We start from the raw sequence: 21,150 nt of genomic DNA on the forward strand, positions 1-21,150 counted from the left end.
TTTCAACTTTGTTGTTCATTTCGGGGTGAAATTGGGTGGGAACAGAAACGAATATATCACAAATCAAAGGGTAAAAGGGATGGAAATGAATCACGGGAAAAGCAAAAAAAAAAAAAAAAGGATGGCTGTTCGGTTCAAACCACCTGTTGACGTTAACGGTTCCAACGGTTTTCAAGGTTTCAACGACAAAAAAATGAACTCATGTTGGGAAAGGGATTGAATAAAGATGGCTGTAAGAGTATGGATTTCTAACTGAACATTTTGTAGACGAGTTAATGGGGTTGAGAGTTTGCTTTAGAGTTTTTAAAAGTTTTTTATTCGTTTGTCTTAGAATTTGTGCTTTGACCAAACCGGCGGGAAAGAAGTTTGGGCTGTCGTTCTCTCTTTCGTCTGGCGCACGAATTATCAGATCATGTGGATGAGTCATGAGTCGCACCGTCGGAGCGTTGTGCAAATTATTCTCCTTTTCCTTTTCGTCCGCTGTTTTCTCCCTTGTGTACTGCGTACATTCTTGAAGCTTCAAGGTTGGAGGTCTAATTTCTTAAAAACACCGTTTGATGTTGAAACACGCATGCGAAAAGGATGCAAGGTTGCATCCATATAACAGCGAAATATGCGAAGAGCTGTGATGTTTTTGACTAATTTATGAAATAAGTGTCGATAGTAACTTATTCGATGTGCGTACGTCGGTATCATGTGATCAAATTTGTTTATCGTTTGACGAGCCATTGGGTATTTTCAATGTATTCTTTCATTGTAAAATTTGAAAAAGTAATAAAAAACTGTTGCTCATATTATTTTTCGAATTTTGCAAAACAGTTATTTTGCGCAATGCAGTTTGAAAACAGAATGATATGGAATACTGTGGCGCCATCTACTGAGCTTCCGAAGACACGAACCATTACATGGTGGAAATGTAACGCCATGCCACATTGTCTGTAACGCCAGTACAGTGCTGGATATAAGTTAAAAGCTCTTTCTCTATAATTTCAGCTGTATTTCACAGTTTTCACAATTTATTTTACTGGAGCTCAACATGATTAATCACGAAATCAAGTAGATTGTCTGGATTTATTTTCCAATTTGAGTGTGATTAGAAAAAAGCGAAATAAATTAAAAGTTTATGTTGATCTTAGAAAAGCATAGCTTGCATATTGTGCTTTTAGTAAGCACGTTTGTAAGTCAGTGGTCGGCAAGCTTTGCAGTTTGAAGACAAAAATGTTACTCCAGGAGTTCCACGCGATAGTTCTATGAAATATTTGGAAAAAAGTCACCATATAGGAAGCATAGAGCCGCTAGCCGTACTTTCGCGATCACTGGCGTAAGCTAATCATTGCAAAACAAGAGCTTTATAGCAATAATTGTAACGTAGTGTTGTCCTTTATTCCAATTTTCTTGAATGTCTGCAAGATACATCCCCTAATAATCAGATTTAAAATAAATCTCCTAAGCAATAGAATGACGTTTGTTTCTAAATAAACCATCCGAGAACGTGACGGAGATAGTGTAATTAAAATTACGGGATTCTAATTACTTCTCCACAATTGCTCAAGACCCCCGATCTGTACTGCGAGCGTAATATTACTTGATAACGTACTCGAAAAAGACGATGGGGTAATTTTGTTGTTGCCCGGTCAGAGAGTGACGCTTTATGGCAGCGATGAGCGTGAGCTCATCCAGGCAGAAAAAAGGCGCGCGTTCGTACCGCAGAGTCGGTTGGTTTCTTTTATGTGCGCTTCATTCCTTCCAACACACTCCCCACCCCGATTGGCTAAGTTCGGTATGAAGTGTCCAGCTCGGGCGGACGCTCGAGCTACGTCAGCGGGTCACTGTTACGGTTGGAAGGATTCCAGAATCTTCCCACGCGATAATCGCACCCAGGTAAAATGTGTAATAAAGCGAACCGAAGCGTAGCAATTCTGTTGTTTCTATTTCCTTTTCCAATAGGATGCTTAATGAGCAGCGCTAGCTTCGCAGTCTCGAGCATGATTACCAGCAACAATTGCTGCCATTGTGTGCGGTTGATGGCTGGGATGAGAAGAGAGTTCGACGTACATTGTTCAATATCCTTTCAAGCGGTCGGAATCGAATGAACCGACGTTAGCACGTCCGTCCCGAAGCGCCACCGTCGCCCAATGCACCCAATCGCTCAGAGTCGATGACATTCCAGTTTGGACTTTTATTTATTGTGTCTTTACCACACCTTTCGTCCTTCGAACCGTTCGCCCGTCAGTCGATCAGCGTGTCAGGCGGGCCAGCTCGTCCCGTTCGTCCTGTTCGGGCGTCCTTTTTGCGTGCTACCCTCGATCCTGCCTAGCGACCGATGAACTCCGCGTGACCGCCCGACTCGGTCGATAGGAGGCAAAACGGCACACAAAACAGCATACGCGGGAGCGGGGAACGGCGCCAACACGAACAGCAAAAACAACAAACGAACGCAACAAGAGCACAAGAGTGCGCCGACACAAGACAAAATAAAACACACAACCGACGAACCGTTTTTCGGCTGTTCTTGCGCGCGCTGCCACCTGTAATGAGGGGAGCGAACTGGCTGAGAGAACCGAAGCGTCTCCATCTCACGCTCACGGGCTGAGGGGATGCGCTGCTCACGCTATGTTTCAGCATCGAACGCACTATGGGGCTTTGTAACGGGTTTTGAACAAAAAGGGAAATTATTTTGTTGTATTCGCAATAGCAGGACATTGAAGGTACTTGGGATGAAATTGAAAAGATCCCGATGATCTCGCGCTTTATTTTTTATATTATTAAATAAGTCGCATATTTACATAATCATGTTTTATTTATACAGTCACCGAATGGACCTGCTACACCCTTCGCATTGCTCACTGTCCAGGTGCGATAGAGCAGCACCGAGAACAAAAGAGAGCGAAACTGTGTGCGGTGCTCATTGAAGCATGATTTTCCACACGCGCGCGCCCTCCTACTATCTTATTCGCACCGCTTTTTCCTTGGACACCATTTCTCCCCCAATTGCTGGTGCCATTCTCACGGGGGTTGCGCTCTCCACATCGTTCTCACGTTCTCCGCAAAAGCAGCGGGGGAAGAGCGAGCACACACCACCGAGCTCCGAAGCGGTACGACTCGACTCGGACCTTTGGTGCGTGCGTTTTCAGTTTATTTTCAACAGTCGATTAAAACGAAAGTAAAATATACATGCAGCAGGCCACGGCCTACACTGCTGCTGTTGTTGTTGCTGCTACTGCTAGAGCTACTGCTGGGATTACAGTGTGGGTCTGCGAACGCCAGACTCGGTGTGGGTTGTGAACCACGGGAAACGAAAGCGGGCGGAGGAGTGTGAGTGCGGGCGTGCGTTTTCTTTTTATCTAATTGCACGAAAATGTTCTGTGAATAAGTAAGTGAAAAGTAAGGCGCTACAGAAGAGGAAGAAGAAAAAGGATTGTTCTGAAGGTGGAATATTGTGGCTGGTTGGTGTGAGCGCGCGTGTGTGTATACAAGTGTGATTTTCCTTTCGCAGTGTGGAAATTAAAGCAAAGATATGCGAACAAACGTGCCCCGTTATACAAGCGTGAAAAATGGCCAGGTCCTTGGGGCCAGGACTAGCAAACAGCACAATTCATGCAAACCAGCGCACACCAGTGAGGTCGTGTGTGAATTTTTGATGCTCATAAAATCAATACCGAGCATGGAGATCTTGGAGATAGGGAGCTGAAAATTGATTTTATCTCAATTCCGTGCTCCCATGGCGCGACAGGACTACAAAACACACACACACACAGGGACACAAACATATCCACACCAGGGACACACAAACAGACGGGCCAGAGCGCGTGAGAAAATTGGGAAAATGAGCGTAGCGACTTTTCCGAGAGAGCGAGAGAGTAATGTGTGTGATAGAGAGAGAGAGAGAGAGCGTGCGAACGTTTAGTGTGTCAGTGCCAGTGAGGTGAAGGGAATGCTGATTTTATTCTCAATCCACTACAACCACCACCACCACCATCGTCTCTTCCAAACCCTCTGCCATACAGCTTTTTGCACGCGAATTTGGCAAGAAAAACCTTTTCGCCAGCAGAGGATCAGCAGCAGAGGCGGGAGCGAAGGCTGGAAAACCTCTGTCTGGCCCGCATTTCTTTACCCTCGAGGGTTCTGGAATGCGATGCGTAGCTCTTGTGCGGCGTCGGAGAAAAAAAAGGCGCCGGGAAGAAGGTGATTTCCATCGGCAAAATCCGTTACCGCCCGGCGAGGAGGGAGGTTGAAGGAAATTCGACGTGATTGAATCGGATGTGGAGCGGATTTGCATTTCTCCAGAAAGGCTGGAGGAGAGGAGGCGGAGGATTATTGTGTGTTTTTTTTTGTTGCTCGGCTCGATTATGACGCTTTTGGCGTGTTTGATTGCCTGCAAGGTGTTGCAATTTCCTCGTGCTAAAGATTCAATTCAATCTCCTGTAAAGAGAAAGAGAAAGAGAGAGAGGAGTGATGTCTCGAGTGATCGAAGCAGGACATGCTAAAACAAACAGCCGCAGCACGCACGCACCGCACAGCTTCATCTCAACAGTTCGATCTTGTGTACCGTTGCGAATCAAGCAAATGGGTGGCGCTGCTACCGAGCGGCGCCGGGAGGGAAAATAAAATACACTCATCAACCGATTTAGCGCTGGTGAGGCAAGCCGCGCTGGCGACATACAGTATAAATAGAAATTTTCTTTTTCACCGCACCATGTGTGTATGTGTGTGTGTGTGTGTGTGTGTGTGTGGACCAGAAGCACAAAAAAAAAACAACAAACGGAAACGACGATGAGCTCAACAACTCGCGGCGACGGCACAGTGGACACGGTCCTGCTGCCACACTGCCGAAGGACGGTTTGTGTTTGGTGGTGGATGCGTGCGCTGTTATATTTAGACAATCCAAGCAAGTGGTGAATAATCATCCGTGTGGGGGTGGGCGGGAGGCCGGATCGTTTGTCCGAAGGGAAATGCGAATAGGAAAATCAGACATGTCTGGATTGAAAAATCGGTTTCCGATTCGCTGCGGCGCAGGATTAAGCCTTTGCAGCATCCCCGTCGGACGGGTCGGCGTGGGTTCGTGGGGCCAAAGTGCATTGGTGACGTTTTGGGAAGCGTTTTCACGTTTGATTTCTTCTATTTTTGGTGATCGAGCAGATGAAAATTCGTTACGCGCGTACCGTTCGGCGAATGTGCGTCCGATGGCTGCGTGAAAGGAGGTTCAGTGACCACAGTCGTCTGTCGACTGTAGAAGATGTATTTTTATGATGTTTCTTTTTTTTTAAACAAGAAATGTCACAAATGTATGTTGCGGACCTGATTTGATGCTGTCAAACGCGTGACAGCCGAAGAAGGGAAAGAAAAACAACGTCTACTACTAACACCAGCGCGCCGTCCTCACCACCAACAGCACTACACTAACAAGCCGAATACAGCCTGATGTCATTTACATGTCGTGCCCGCGCTCCCCAGAAACCCGTCCTTCTGCCCACCCTACCTCAGTAAATCACACTAATGTTCAACGATTAGTAGCAAAGTTCTCAACCAAAACGGCGATAATATTACCAAAGCCAGAACAAGTGTCTAATTTCACTCGGACAATCGGAGAGAAACATAGAGAGCATAAACGGACAGGTGAATATCGTACTCTCTCTCTCCTTCTCTCTTTGCGCTTTGCATCTCTTGGTGCGTGAGTGTGTGGGTGAGCAGTGTACGTGTGTGTTGCGCGTATGTGTGTAAGGTCAAAGAAATTCCTGGTGTTTTGTGGCCTCCTGGTGGCCTCCGCAGTCGTGTCGAGGAAACCGTACAACTGTCCACGGCACAGCACACACGCGGCACAACGCGCAATCGAAGAATACGAACGAACGAATCCAGCCGAAGGGGTTGAGGAGGAGGGCTACTGGTCGGACGAGGTGGGTGTTCCCTGGCATCAGGCTTCACCTGCCGATACGGGCACCAGGCGAGTCCTCAAGAGAGTCCGGCTTTTTGTGATGTAGGCCAGTGGAAATATGATCTCGGACCTTTCGGAGCACGTCGTACGGCCACATAGCGGAAGTGTGTGTGTGTGTGCGGTTGCTTTCGTTGTTGTGTTTAGGACGAGAGTGACACATTACGGTGACTTATGGGGATGCAATCCTGCCCACAGATGCGGACGCACAGCACAATGCGGTTTGAACCAGGAGTTGTTGGAATGTTGTTGCTTTCAAAAGAGCAGCTGACAGGATGAAAGATATCGTTTTGGGGATGAAGCTATCAATTCCGAGCACGACCTATCGTAACCGCAAGTGCAAAATTGAGTGGAAAATTCAAGCTTCCAGTGACCGAACCAAAGCTGAAGCGCAGCTGGGGCGCTACCAAACGAATAGTTCGAATCCGCTTGCTCAGCCGTCCAGGTTCGTGTGCGGAGATGCGGTGGAAAACAGGCGAAGAATTTTCCTAACGAGCGTGCGTGTGTGTGTATACTGGCGTGTGTGAGTGTGTGGCGAGGTCGCGTGTGTTTGCGTCGCTAGAAAATTGGGTGAAAATTGGGAGCCAGTGCTGTGCTGTGTGCTCCGTATGCGGGTACACGGAGTTTTCCCAAGCGCGCGCGAGAGAGCGAACGATTCGGGCAGATTTTTCATTGCGAAGCGCGGTAAAGAGAGTTGGAGAGGAAAAGAGGGGGGAATAAAAGAGTGTGGAAAATACGTGTGTGTGTTTGAGAGGATTCAAACTGTGTGGCTGTGTGTGTTCGTGTGGTTTTTTGCTGTTCTTTATTGTACTATTTAATTGTAATTTGTTCCCGAAGCATGCGAACCGAGCGCATGCAAAAGGTTCTACGCGTATCGGGTGTGTGCGCGCGTGAGAGAGAGAGCACGTGAGAAGCAGCAGTGATGAGAAAGCACGAAGCGAATGAGAAATGAGAAAGGAAAATCACACTGCAAGGAGAGCAGCACCGAAACCGAGAGCCGAGAACACAATCTCAATGCATCCATCAGAACATTATCCTTTTCGGAACGGAATATATTTCATTCGATTTGTCATGTCACCCCTCCCCCTTCCCTCCACTTCCCGTTTTCCCGTTATAATCCCTTCTTCTCTGACCGCATTATCCTTGAGATTGGGTTTTCCACTTGCCACGGGCCGAATCAAAACATCCATTTCGCTTTTGGGGCGATCGTTATGCGAACCGATTTGTGATAATTTATTTATTTTCTGTCCTCTCCGTCCGTCCGTCCGTTGCGGCTTTCCCCCCCGCTTCATTTTGCAGCTCGTCGGTCGCTGCTCACGGCTGCTTATTTTTAGGCATGACAAACTACTGCTACAATTACGACGACGAGCGCAGCAACTACAACCACCACTACTACTACGATTGCCACTACGACTACGATCACCACTGCAGCAACAACTGCAACATCAACAGCAATACTAATCATCGCTAATCTTTTTGACGCGCGTGCAGAAACAATAGTGTTGCGGAAAAAAAAAACAACCCGCTGGCGCAAGCACGGTCTCGCGCGCATAGATGTATTTATTTGTTATAGATTAAATATTTGAATTTGAATAGTTGGTAGATATGAATAGTATTGTTATAGTGAGTTTATGGATACTCCTGCACATTAGCAATACATCTTGTCAAGGTGAGTAAACGTTACGGGCTGATTTAATTAGTGTTTAACATAGCGTTTCCCCCTTTTCATTCATTCCTTTTCCATAAAATTAAGCATCCAAAAAATCTCTCTCTCTCTGTATTACAAAATGTCGATGAGATAAAAGGTCATTTAAAGCAGTTAGTAAAACTTACCAAAAATCCACGCACCAGCGGAAGTTGGAGTTTGTGTGCCCAGTTCCCATCAGCAAAGCACTCCGCTGGGCAATGAACAGTTATGAACATCGCATTATTCACCCCTACGGTGTTTTATTTTCGGTGTGTTGCTACAACCTGTTTACAACACGGTGCCCTTTTCCCCGGCCTAAAAAGGGCCTAAAGCACCCACGGGACCAGTTCAGCGCGTACGAGTCCTTTTTTCCCTTTTTTCCCCTCACTCATTGAGAGGGTGGACGGACACCGGTAGTTAATTATTTGAACTGTGGCAGTAAAAGGTGTCGTGGAAAATAGCGAGGGAGAGGAGAGAAAACAACAAAAAGCCATAGACAGAAGCATGAAAAACTAATGTCAGGGGGCCAATCGGGCTCGTGGGCCTCCCCGGTGTTGCAAGGTGCAATCGAGACAGTTGGCTTCTATTTGGTACCACCACTACGGTCGGTCGGTCTCGGTGGTCTTAATAGTGTTACCCCAAAGCGGGGGGAAAATTGAGCTGAAACGAGCTGCCGGGGGGGTGATCAGTGGAGCATAAATGCTTGACGCTCTTCCACCGATGGGGTTCTTTGCCAGGGGTTTGCTCGCTTGTTGCTAATGCTAATGAAACTGTGGGAACTTGGGCGACGCTTTTGCGTGACCCAACGCGCCAGCACGTCTTAACGAGGAGCTAGTACTATACAGACAAACACACAGCTGCACAAAAGAAAAGAAAAACTACACCCTGTAGAGGGGTGGGAGCGCGATTTGGAAAAGCTCCCATCATTGTATTGTCTTTGTCGCTGGCTTAAATCAGCCGACCGGTCGCGCTGGATCAGTTTCGAGCAGCGGGCAGATGGTTCCGGAAGCGTTTGCCCTTCTTCGATGATATGGCGGGATGTGAGCAAAACTAATGCATGAGTAAAGCAGCCAGTAGGAAGATCACAACCTGTAAGCGACCAGCAAACAAACGCTTCTCGGAAGGGCACACATTGATTTCCGGCACACGGCGGCGGTATTCAGCGCATGAGAACCGAGGTCTTGTGACAATTGCTCCATGCGCGCATACCGACGAGATGCAGATATGTGTGCTAATAAATTATGCCTCCCACACTGTATGGAATGGGAACTTGAAATGGGAACACACACACACACACACACGCATTACTATTCTCCCCCCGGGAAAAACATACTTTCCACCGAAACTGAAGCTTTCCCTTTTGTTTTCCCGCTGATACGGGTGGTACGGGTTGTAGCTTCCGCTTTGAAGTTTTCCCCTGCGCCCGTTTCAATGCTTCCGGAGACCGTACCGAGAAGGACTTTAATCACCGGCAGGCGTTAGGTTTATCCGGCGCTGAATAATTCGCCCAAAGTTGGCTTGGCACACTCACACACAAATGCAAGAGTTCCGCGGAGGCGCAGGAAGTTTCACAGGATGTGTGAGTGTGTTTTTGTTTGGACTATTGCTAGCAAAACTCTCCCGTCCTGGCAGAGGGGAGCATGTACGTGATGTTGATATCCTTCCCTAACGTCAGCTGCTGGAGGTGATGTGAGAAAAACGAAGTATGCTCTTGACAGGTCTGTCAGGAACGGGGCGGTCTGCTGCTGCTATTACCATTAGCTTCGCCCTTTTCTACCTCCATCCGGTCCAATATTTCCATACCTTGCAGCACAGGTGCTCCGACGTGGCCCGGGCCTGCCCACGAGAAGGAGCCTTAATCACGTTCGCGGGCTTGTATGTCTTTCTGTCTCCTCCCCCTGTCATGCTAGCAGCGAATAAAGCAACTCACACCCACACCCAACACTGTTGACGAAAGCGAAACCAGCGCCACCGCCGTACGCCAACAATGTTGACAGGTCGCTGAGACTAACAGGTTTCGTATTACCAAACCGAATGTCGGCGGTGGCATAATTTTTGACATCCTCCTGGTGATGCTTTTGAAGAGTGGCGCTGTAAGCTTGGAGGAGTCTGTTTGTAGCTCTGTGTGTGTGTGTGTGTGTGTGTGTGTGTGGGTAACGCGTGTGTTTGGTTACCGGCTCCACTTGACGTGATATTATTATGCAGGACGGTACGGCTGATCCTCAGACGAGCGTGTCCAGCGTAGTCTCGGTTATTGCCCTACGGCATTGCCCGCTGAAGTATTCGCTGAAGTACACTATTTTGGCTCCCGCACAAGACGTGCGCCTTGTGTTATCTGAGAACTTAAAAGCTCAGACGATAAACATAGCCCCTCTAAAAACCCCGAGCTCCCCAAGCGATGTTTATTAGTTTATTGTTGCCTGATTTTAGAAACTGATATTGATAATGTGCTCCCATCCTATCACACTCTCTTTGCGCTCTTTTCGCAGATGAAAAAATATCCGTTTTAAGGGGCGAAAAGGTAGAGCTTGCCTGCCCGATCGATATAGCGACCTGCGGCGAGCTGCACTCGCTGAAATGGTTCAAGGGAACCGAGCGGATAGCGGTCGTGTCCGGTGATGGCGAGGTGGCCAAAGTCGAGGGCAGCTACAACGACCGGCTGTCGCTGTCGCACGAGGCGCAAACGAGCCGGCTGATTTTCCGCAGCGTCGAGATAGCGGACGAAGATACATATCTATGCGAGACCACGTTTCTCGAGCCGTCGGAGCTGTGCGAGAACTCGGGCGCATATAGCGTTGCTTTAAACGTTAATGGTAAGTAGTGGGTGGCTTTCGCGCTGTACAAGCCTCTGTTGTTTTACCGACGGGGGTCTATTTTGCGTTTGATTTCAGCGGTGCCATCGGTCATCACGCTCCAGGATGGCAATAGAAATAGTATTAAAAATGGTTCGCACATTGGACCGATGCGCGAGGGCCAGGACCTGCAGGTCGTTTGCGAGGTATACGGTGCCCGTCCAGAGCCTGTGATAAGCTGGCATCGATCTGGGCGGGTTGTTCGAGGTAGGTGTTGCATCACTTCGTAAGCGGCTTATATCGTTAACTCACCGCGAGTTGCGCGTCTTTCAGATAACTTGGTTGTCGAGGAACACAATGGACTGTACACGGTGAAGTCGACGTTGTCGCTCACGCTGTCCCGGCAGGAGCTGGGCGCTACGTACAACTGTCGCGTTGAGATGAAGGATCTCAAGCTGTCCGTTGACAACCAGTTCCACATCGATCTGCAAGGTAAGTGGGCATTATTAGCGTTCAGAGCAGAGTAAATTCACAGCATGCTAATGACATGTGTTTCTACTCTACCCCAGTACGACCCACCAAGATAAACTTATCCGGTGTCGAACATCACACGGTTCAAGGGACAAAGGTTTTGCTTCAGTGTCAGGTAAGTACGAGAAGATGATGGGACAAGATGTTGAAAAGATAATTTACGAACGTTGTTTTCTTTGCGCAGGTCAGCGGAGCAAGACCAGCAGCTAATATGACCTGGTACAACTCATCTAAGCTCATTACGGAGGAATCCAGCGAGATGACTTCAATTAATACCAAAACAGTGAGTGATGAAAAGCGGCAATGTGACAAGGCAAAGGCATGTTTAGTGCTAATGTATTCTCTTTGCAGTATCTTCAAAATGATGGAACATTTGAAACGATCAGTCAGATGATCTTTACTGCGACGCGCTTTGAAAATGGTGCGTCTATGCGCTGCGAAGCCGACAACATTGTGATGCGTGAGGATATGGACCGGCCCCTGCACGACACCCTTACGCTGGAAGTGATGTGTAAGTGTCATACGAAAGGCTACCCCTTCTTTCCAACCAATGTGTTACTAATGATCGTTTTCATCCACTTTTCGCGCTTCATCCCGTGCTCACGTGTGCGTCCTTTTACGTGTTCCGTCATCACCATCATGATCGCAGATCCACCCGTGGTGTCCGTGAAGCCGGAAAACATAACCGTCAACGAGACGCAAGATTTCCTGATCTTTTGTGACTACGAAGCAAACCCGGCCTCACTCGAGAGCGTCAAGTGGTACCGGAACAGTCAGGAGATCAAGCTGAACAGCGTGCGTTACGAGGGCGGCAACCCGGAGCAGACGGCACTGCTGATAAAGAACTCAACACGGCACGACATCGGTGCCTACACCTGCGAGCTTTCGAACTCGATCGGGTTCGATGTGTCTGATAATGAAGTTTATGTTGATGTTATATGTACGTTGCTCATGAAGTTGTGTGAGAAGACATCGGAAACTGGTGCTAATTGGAGCATTTGTTCCCTTTTGCAGATAAACCGACGGTGATGTTAACGATGGATCCGGAAGCGCCGGTGATTGAGAATGATCAGGCGAACATAACGCTGCTGTGCAATATTGTGGACGGGAATCCGATGCTCCTGACCAAGGTGCGCTGGTTCCTGGACGGCGAGTTCCTGAAGGAGCTGCCCGAGTGTGAGGAGGAAACGCTCGGTACGGACGAGAACCTGTGCGAGGTTGATCCGAGCAAGATGTTACTGCAGAACGTTGGGCGTGAGTTTATTGGCAATTACTCGTGCGAAGGCTTCAATGCAGCCGGCTGGGGCGATGTAAGCGAGGAGAACCCGCTGGATGTTTACTACGAGCCGGGCAATGCGTCCATGGTGCACTACCCGTACATCGCGATCAAGCGGCGCAGTGTGACGTTTAACTGCTCGATTGAGGATCGAGGAAATCCGGCAGCTACCCGCTATCGTTGGCTGCGCGGAGGAAAGCCGGTGCTGGACGTGGTCACACCTTCCTGGACGGTTGATCCAGTGGGGCTGGACTCGCGCACGACGTTCTCCTGCTTTGCGTACAACGAAGGCGGAGAGGGCTACCCGGCCGAGGTGAATCTGGAAGTGCACGCACCTCCGGCATTCATTCAAAAGCTGCAACCCTACACGGGTGCCCTGTTTTCGACGGGCAATATGTCGCTGTCTTGCCGGGTGGAATGCATACCGTCGTGCAGCATTTCGTGGTTTAAGGATGGAATTGGAATCGACGAGAGTGACGAGCGGTACTACATTACCAACACGTATCTCCCAGCGGAACCGGCAACGGGTGACTTTGAGAGTGCATACTCTGTGCTGGTAAGGATTGGATCGATGGTGGGGTCGGAAGGGACTGTTTCTAACTCTAACGTTTGATGTTCAGCATTTCAACATGTCCGCTTGGCCGAATGGTATACTGGATCGCATTAAGGACAGCTCGAACTACTCTTGTGTGTCCACCAACAACTCTGCTGGACCGGGCGTCCGCAGTACAACGTATTTTGGAGTTGAATGTGAGTAATGTGTTTTGATCGCATTCGGGCGGAGCTACAATAGAATTTCCACTCTTATTTTTAGATCCACCAGAGAACACGAGCCTCTCGAGCACAACAATCTCGGTGGAGGAAGGTAAGATTCCGCCGAAAATTGTGTGCTCTTCGCGGGCCTACCCTGAGCCGGCGTTTTACTGGACGCGGAACGGAGAGACCATTGCCAAGGGCAGTGCACTCATAGTGGACGATGTGCTGGAGCGTTCCGATGCCGGCAAGTACACCTGTACCGCGTTTAACAAGCATGGCAACCATTCAACGGACGCATACATTGATATCCATTGTGAGTGAAGTGAGGGATCATGGCGAATAGATAACAGAATGCTAATGGATGCTCTACTTCACATTCGATTGCCAGATAAACCCACATGTCAAATCATGCGGAAGGAGGTCGAGGACGAGGATGTGCTGATCTGCGTTGCGACGGGCAGTCCGCGTGAGTCCGAGTTCGAGTGGAGCGTCAAGTACGCTAACGACAGCTTGCAGAGCCACCGCATCAAGAGTGACCCATACGAGAGCTACCTAACGCTCGACGATGCCGTGTCGGCGATGCGCATTTACGTGTGCGTCGCTAGCAACAACGTTGGCATGGGAACGCCGTGCGAGATTGAGGTTGCTGGTGAGTAGTAGTGCGCTGGGACGCGGTGAATGCGGTCAGAATGCACAGGACACTTTACGACATGTTCCGGTATTTATGTATGTTTGAAGGATACGTTGCTTGGTGGCTGAAAGGGGACGTACTGACACCGTACATTCTGATCGGTGCCGTGGCCGCCCTGCTGCTTGCGGTTATACTCGTCTGCATCATCATCATTTGCATCTGCCGAAGGAAGAGGCGACAGGAGAAGTGTAAGTGTTCTTTCAATCTGTTACAGCCACATGAAACAGGTTCCACAATTGTTAGCGAAAGCAATAGAGAAGAAAAAACAATTAAAAAAAACACAAACGGCAACGAATGTGAACAGGTAGTACGGCTTGGTTTTTTTTCGTTTTTGTTTTATGGGTTTTCTCTTTCCGTTGTAATTCAAAAATTGCGATTGTAATAGGGCTTACTTTTCCGTTTTATCTTAATAATGTCTCAAGTGTGGTAGGATCAATGGGATGGATTTCTTCGACGATGAAGCGAAGCGAAGAAATGCTTCCAAGCAATTGATTGATCTACCACACGTATGAGCGATCGGATCAAACAAGTCATTCAAAGGGAACTGCATTAAGGACATGCTTCAGAAACAAGCGATCGATGTACAATATTCCTTTTGACTGACTATTTGATTCGAAAACTCATTTTCATTACCTTTACTCTGGATGTTTGGATCATTTTGATAACAGTCGTATTTCCATAGCAATTGATACTCATTTTGTGCTTTGTTCTCTATCAACTCATGTTCCACTAGTCTGTGTTAGTGTAAGAAGTTTTTTTCACCAGTTTTCTTTTTGGCTCTTTTGTCATTTGTTTTTGGTACACGTATTCTTCTGGCTGTACTGTATACTTTAATCTCACTGATTGTCGTGAATTTTTAAGCCGTTTTTCCTTCAAAACCATTCGTTTTTTTTTCTGTTGCTAACCTACCAACGCATCATTGTTCATCCATACGCGAAGCAAAAGCAGCCGCTGCTTGTTTTTCGCATCGCGTACACCGCAATGCGTTCCTTCTGTCCCCTTCTTTCATGTGTATTGTTTCATCCCCGTTTTTCTGGATATTTTTTTAATGTTTGTTAACGTTCTTTCTTACTAAAACTTTCAAACCTCGTTTACGTGCGTGCGCCTCTCACTAATAGCTTCTATGCACATGGAAGAAATCGAAGATGCCGAATTCTCATTTATGAAAGATCGCAGGTAAGATTGGACTTTTCAACAACACACGTACTTTTGGTATCGCATTGGTATCGCTTTTCCGCTTGGTTTTTTGAGTTTTTGGTTTCGGTAATCGTGGTTGCGGTTAGTTTTTCCTTGGGTAAAGTAGTTTGTAGTAACTTGTGGTGTGTGTGTGTCCTCGTTTATACTAACAATTCGGCTGGCCGTCATACGCATACGGATATAAAGTAAATCCTTAGCAGTCTTGTATATGTTGTACACGTTGGGCTTGGTGTAAGAATTAGGACCGCTAATCATGGACGAGACACTGTGGAGAAAGGATCATTGCTGCAGCCATAACATCACCTAAAAGTACGAGCTAACATTCCAAATTCCATCTCCGTCCCACTATCCAATTCCTTTGCTGAAAGTAGTTAACTTGTAGTTATTATTTTGTAGATTATTATTAATTTTGTACCATTTGAGTTGGAGTTGGTGGAGTAAAATCGGTGCCATGTGGTGGAAATTGTTAAGGGAACATTATTTGCTTTCGAATGACTCATCAGCAAATAAGACGATAGCTGAGAGAGGATTATATCTTTCCGTTTTGGGGATTAGTATGGAAGATTAACAACATTTGACTCGTAGAGCTGAAGATGCTGAAGATGTATTCAATGGATGGACTAAAAGTATTATATTATCATCATTATAAGAAGTTGTAAAATAATGTTTAGAACTTGAACTATACTAAACGAGGAAGAATGCTGCCTTTGAAACCCAATTATATCTAATGAAATTGGAAGATGCATTGGTGATGGAACAAGCTTCATTAGTTCCTGTAGTTAGACTACCATCTTTGGGGGTAGTAGCAGTTGGTACCAACCAACCCAAGGCCTGTTGGTTCCGGCTAGGGTCATAGTTCCCATTGCCGGATGGAACAATTTCGTCTCGGAAATGCATTACGTTTGGTTCTGTTTTTTTCTTCTTCTTCTTCTTCTAATGCTCCATCTTCCACCCCCACACTTCATCAAGGTGTCTGCAACGGGAGACGGATGCTTCCGAGAACATCCGGCACTACGATCAGTCACTCCGGTGGCGCATTCGACGGTTTTTCGAAAAACGTAACAGTATCGATTTGTTGCGCATCTCCACGAGCAATGGTACAGTCGCTTGAGTATTTGTTTTATAATTTTCTTTCCCATTTTCCTCTTTTGTTTCCTGTGTGCGAGTGTTTGTTTGCCCTTCCCAATTTTCCCGTGTGCCGTATTTCCCTTCCCTTCCTTTTAACTTGATTCCTCGTGTGACCTCGTTTTTCTCTCTTCTTTCATTCCTGACCACCTGACCTTATCAGCTCGTTTGTCATGCGTTTTCATGTGTTTTTGTTTTCATCATATGCTTTTGTTTGCTTTTTTTCATTTTTCACAATGTTTTATGCTGGTTTTACGTTTCTTAAAAAACAACCTGTTGTTGCATTTGTCGCTGAACGGCTTACCCATCCCACGCGTTGCGTTTCTGGAATGTTTATTTACGTGTTCAGTTATTACGTATGTTAAAAAGCCTCAAACCATACCCACCGAAGACCCATCGCCCCCCACGTCCACCCCATCAGCAGCAGCAGCACCACCAACAACACCAACAACACCAACAGCAGCAACGGCTGACAACGCAACTGCCACCGGTGCCACCACCACCAACGCACTACCAACGACAGCCGATTGTGCCGCGTCCGCTACGGCCCCAGAACAGGCAGGACCCGGTGCGGCACGGGTTGGGGTCGATGGTGGAAATGCAAATGTACCGGAAGCTGGTACGGCGGTAGGCGGAGGTATGGAACACTGAATCGCTGGAAAAAACACATTTTTGTTTTCCTTCCGGCTGTTTTTTTTTGTGTATTTTTAGCTTCTTTTAGCTTCTTGTTTTTTTGGTTTTTGTGTCGCTTTTGCCGATCGTGCGCTTTCGCTCTCTCGCTCCGGCGTTCGTGTCTCGAAGATGGAGCTACAGTATGGATTTACCCCCAACCAGTGGGGGTTGGTTGAAACGAGGAGAACACATCGAAGATGATATATGGAACACTCAGAATACAAACCGATCAGACACACAAACACAGAAACACACTTTTACACTCTCTCACTCTGTTAATGGGTTTTTGAGACGCAACTAACGCATCCCCATTTTTCGATTGTTTTTCTTTTCAACTTGCGCGCATCTTGGGAGTAACAACAGTTACTGGAGAATCATCGACTGCTGGCGGATCCCAGATCGAACCAGGAGAATATGAAAACCTTCCGTTCCATGGATTGCAAACACCGCCGAAGAAGGTAAGCGCGGTTGAAGCGAATCGCATGCAGCAACGTTTGTTTACTTAACCTCGAAATGTTTAATCCATGGCCTATCAATTAATGCGCGCCATTTCGAGGTTAATTAACGTGCTTGTTATTGTTTCCTTTGAACAAATCTTTTCATCTGCTAACAAACTTCATATTGTTGCGTGTGTCTGCGTGTGTGTCTGCGTGTGTGTGTCAGGCTATGCTGTGTAAAACTAACCTCGCACCATCGCTGAAGCATCATAACAAAACGCTCACCCCGTCCTGCTTCCCGACGCATCCGTACAACTACATCAACTACCAGAAGGACTGTCAGAAGGGTGGCCTGCAGGCGCCCCTCCATCCCACCCTCCAGCACTCCGGGCTTCCGGCCCCGCCACCGTCGTCCGGTGAGCCGCCGAGTCTGGACGATTCGTGTAAATCCGCCGAACGGAAGCTGGCCTCGCTGGACAACAGCGATACGCTCTCCTCGCACAGCTTCACCATCGGTGGCACACGGTCCATGAAACGGTCCGCGGAGAAGAAGCTGATCGATCTGGAAACGGTGACACCACTGTACGAGAACCTCACCGATTCGATACAGATCCACGAGACGACGGCACCGACCGCGCTGGTACCGCCCGGGAAGCCGCTCATTCTGGAAGGTCCCCACCAGGAACGGTATCGCATCAGCTTGAAGAAGCCGGGCCGAAAGGGAGGAAGCAGTCGCTCGAACAGTGCCGTCTCGAACAGCTACTACGATTGCATCAAGCCAATTCCGGCGCCACGACATCGCAAGTACGCCTCGACCAACTCGCTCGTTTCGAAGGCACACCCGGGCGGTGGTGGTGGCGGCGGCGGCGGCGGCGGCCATGGACTGAAAGCGTACGGTGGCAATGGCGGCAGTAGCAGCCGGCTCGATCCGATCTACATGAACCTTCCGTTCGGCAACAAGGGGGGACACGAATCGTCGCTCCGGCTACACTCGGACACGGAATCGGGCTCGGAGGGTCACAGGGGCATCGCTGACGTAAGTATTGCTGTACTAATCGAAGTGTGAGCCTCTCTACTAACCTTCACGCGTGTTTGTGTGCTCTTCTTTAACAAATAACCAACGCCAACGGCAACAGTATCCAGTGCCGCGCGATAACCACTACCTGGAGATAACGCAGCACCAGACGCGGATAGTGATCCCGCGCGAACTGTTCCCGGTGGATAGTCGCGAGCAGCAGGCCAAGATCAACCAGCTGCTGCGCAAGAGTGGCGCCCCGCCCGTACCGCCCGCCCTGCTGGCCACCGGCTCCACACCCAGCACGACCACCCCGTCATCGTCATCCTCGAGCAGCACGAACAGCCGGCGCCACATCAAGCTGCCTTTACAGAAACATCATAGCTTTAATTTCCAGTCGTCGCAGACGGTCGAGGCAACGGTGCGCGATCTCAAGATCAAGTCGCACTCGATCAGCTCGAAAACGCTGCGCGACTACCGTGGCGGCAGCGGGCAGCGCAATGGGCAGAGCAATGGCACCAGCGGCAGCAGCAGCACACTGAACCACCACCATCACCATTCCCATCATACCGGCATGCTTCACGAGAACGATAGCGAGAACGAATACTACGACCAACAGCAACAGGAACAGCAGCACCAACATCAACAGCAACAGCAGCAGCAACAGCATCGCCATCGTGCGGCGTCACACTTTCCGTACGACACTAGCACCGTAGCCTTTAAACCCATAACTCCCGTGCCAACGAGTACTACAGCAATAATAACTACCACTAACAGAAAGTCGGTTAATATGTGTAATAATGACAAATTTGCAATCAAATAAAACAACCACAAACCATCTCACCATCTTCTCTGACTTCAAAATGGCAAGTCCCGGTAGTTGGCATCGCTTTTGTTCTGTGTCTGTGTGTGTGTGTGTGTCGCTTTTGTTGTACTAATTGTACTAATTTACTAATGTACTAAAAGAAATTCCTTGCAGGTGGGTATACTGATACAAGGTACGTTGAAGCATCATCTTTTTTTTTCGAATTAACAACCTGCTGGCGGACAAGGTATGTCCACAAGAACACTGATACCTTCCCTATGCGTGTTATGCGTTTGTCGGGGTTTTGACCGTTTGATGTGCGCCAACGCGAAATTGCAGAATAAAAATTGTAATTTTTGCCACTCAAATGCAAGCCAAACGTGCGCCCGTCTGTCTGCCTGTGTGTGCCTTTGTGTGTTGTGAAAATTGATACTTAACTATTTTGTGTCTCGACATCCTTTCTTTCCGTTTTAGGCGAACGATACGATCACAGCCAAAAGTAATACGTACATTTTTTGAGGCGGTGCACATTAACTTTATACAAGTAAAGCTCATAAATCCATTGACGACAGTTTTAGTTCAATTTTAAATCATTTAGCCTAAGCCAAGCAGGACAGCACGGTTTTGCTGAATACATTAAATAAGGATCTAGACAGTGAGGACACACTAATTGGCGGAACAATACTGTTACAGTGTCTGTACACCACAGTTGTTCGCACATCGCGTGCACATCGCGTGCTGCCGACAATAAAGTTGACAATTTTTATTTTGCAATACACAGAACGCGCGCCTATAAAGCAACTGAAAGTAAATTCAAAATTTAAAAGTGAGCTTATTGTGTGATTCGATGACGCTCGAGGCGCAGGGTAAGTACGGGTCGTGGAGATCTTGCTGTTCTAAAACCGTGTCCCGATCTAGTAGCCCGCTTTAGTGTCTTCCGAATGATGGATGTTTTTGTTACTACTACTACTACTACTAGACTGTTATGGTTTACACGTGCGGCGTTGAGTTCTCGGTCACTTACCTTGCTGCGTAACACTAACCCCGACACTGCTGTGACTTGTTTTGATGACTTGCGCGAGCGGAACGTTCTACAAATCTGCCGATCCCATCTGGCTTCATCCACAGGACGGTATCGTGTACCCGGAGGACGTGATCTATGCCGACCTGGAGGAGAACAACTACGGTCCGATCAACTACAAGGCTGCCTCGATCTACAACATGATGAAGTTTAAGCGAAGCAACGAATAAATTATCCCCTTTTTACCGCTACTGATCCTTTTTTATTTACGCCGCTTCGTTCCACTACACTCTGTTTTGTAAGCAAAAAGTGTTACTGTCCACAAATAGTGCGTGAGCGTCATGCACTAAGAAGAATGAATATTGTCACATGTTAGTGTACGCCTAGTCTGTTTGCTGCGAGACAGCTTGCTTTCCTGCGCTACTGAAATTAATAAAGTTGTGTATTAGTTAAGTGTCTTTATCGTTTTGTAAAAAAAAAAACACACACAAATCTAGTCTTTGTTTAATTGTTCCTCCGAAGAATGTCCCACAAAACGCTCCCAATTCGCTTTATCGTTCCAAAAACACCGACCTGATGCTTACCATATGGCCCCATATTGGAAGTGTGTGTTTACACCAACGTGTGCAACGATAATTTAATTTGCCTTCTTCTAATGATTGCTAATGTACTGCACAGAGTTCCAGAGCCACTTGTCGGTCCGTTGTTGTTTTCCCTTCGCAACTCTCGAGGCACACACTTGTTCAATTACTGTCCCACTTCGGAGCGCATTTCCCCAGGGGAAACAAACACCCAGATACGATCAATCTCTCAATAGCCCGGCCCTCCGTCTGGCAAGACAAATGCTGATAGAGTGCGCGTGCCTTCGAAGGGAGCAGAGGGTGTGCACGGGTTCTGTTGGAAGGTGTAGAGTACATTACCACAATTGCAGATTTGTTGCTGGCAGGGCTTCCGATGGCTGGCAGCCTAATTGAAACGGCAGGAGTAAAGTGATGCTGACATGCTTGTACCGGGGAGGGGATAGCCTCTTAGTGAGGATATCAGGCACTCGGGCACGTTGATGAGTCCATTAGGGCGCTGTGAATGGATTTTTTTGCTGTTGGCTTTTTGGAGGTGTAATGCGATTACCATGCTCAAAACTACCGCACTTACGGTAAATTTGCATCACAACAAATTATTATCAAAACTGAGTGGAGTGGTTTACAGAAGCTGGGAA

At 47.8% G+C, this 21,150-nt stretch overlaps 1 protein-coding gene across 6 annotated transcripts; it reads left to right on the forward strand.

The window, feature by feature from the left end:
• Nucleotides 1–3,081: 3,081 nt before the first annotated feature.
• On the forward strand, nucleotides 3,082–18,946 carry LOC121598808 (hemicentin-1). Of its 6 annotated transcripts, none has more exons than XM_041926092.1 (20): nucleotides 3,082–3,373; nucleotides 7,229–7,598; nucleotides 10,106–10,429; nucleotides 10,508–10,675; nucleotides 10,742–10,900; nucleotides 10,978–11,054; nucleotides 11,124–11,222; nucleotides 11,291–11,450; nucleotides 11,589–11,879; nucleotides 11,954–12,771; nucleotides 12,836–12,965; nucleotides 13,030–13,284; nucleotides 13,360–13,620; nucleotides 13,710–13,850; nucleotides 14,781–14,838; nucleotides 15,829–15,956; nucleotides 16,334–16,621; nucleotides 17,020–17,114; nucleotides 17,320–18,129; nucleotides 18,230–18,946. In XM_041926092.1, the coding sequence occupies exons 2-20, from the start codon at nucleotides 7,535–7,537 to the stop codon at nucleotides 18,929–18,931; spliced, it is 5,028 nt and encodes a 1,675-aa protein (XP_041782026.1). In that variant the 5' UTR covers nucleotides 3,082–3,373; nucleotides 7,229–7,534; the 3' UTR covers nucleotides 18,932–18,946. The 6 variants fall into 6 exon arrangements, with proteins under 6 accessions (XP_041782026.1, XP_041782028.1, XP_041782032.1 ...); XM_041926094.1 differs by having other exon boundaries at nucleotides 3,082–3,315; XM_041926095.1 differs by lacking the exon at nucleotides 3,082–3,373 and adding an exon at nucleotides 3,439–4,636.
• The last annotated feature ends 2,204 nt before the right edge of the window (nucleotides 18,947–21,150 follow it).

Source organism: Anopheles merus, chromosome 3L, assembly GCF_017562075.2.
Source record: "Anopheles merus strain MAF chromosome 3L, AmerM5.1, whole genome shotgun sequence".
Taxonomy (NCBI): domain Eukaryota; kingdom Metazoa; phylum Arthropoda; class Insecta; order Diptera; family Culicidae; genus Anopheles; species Anopheles merus.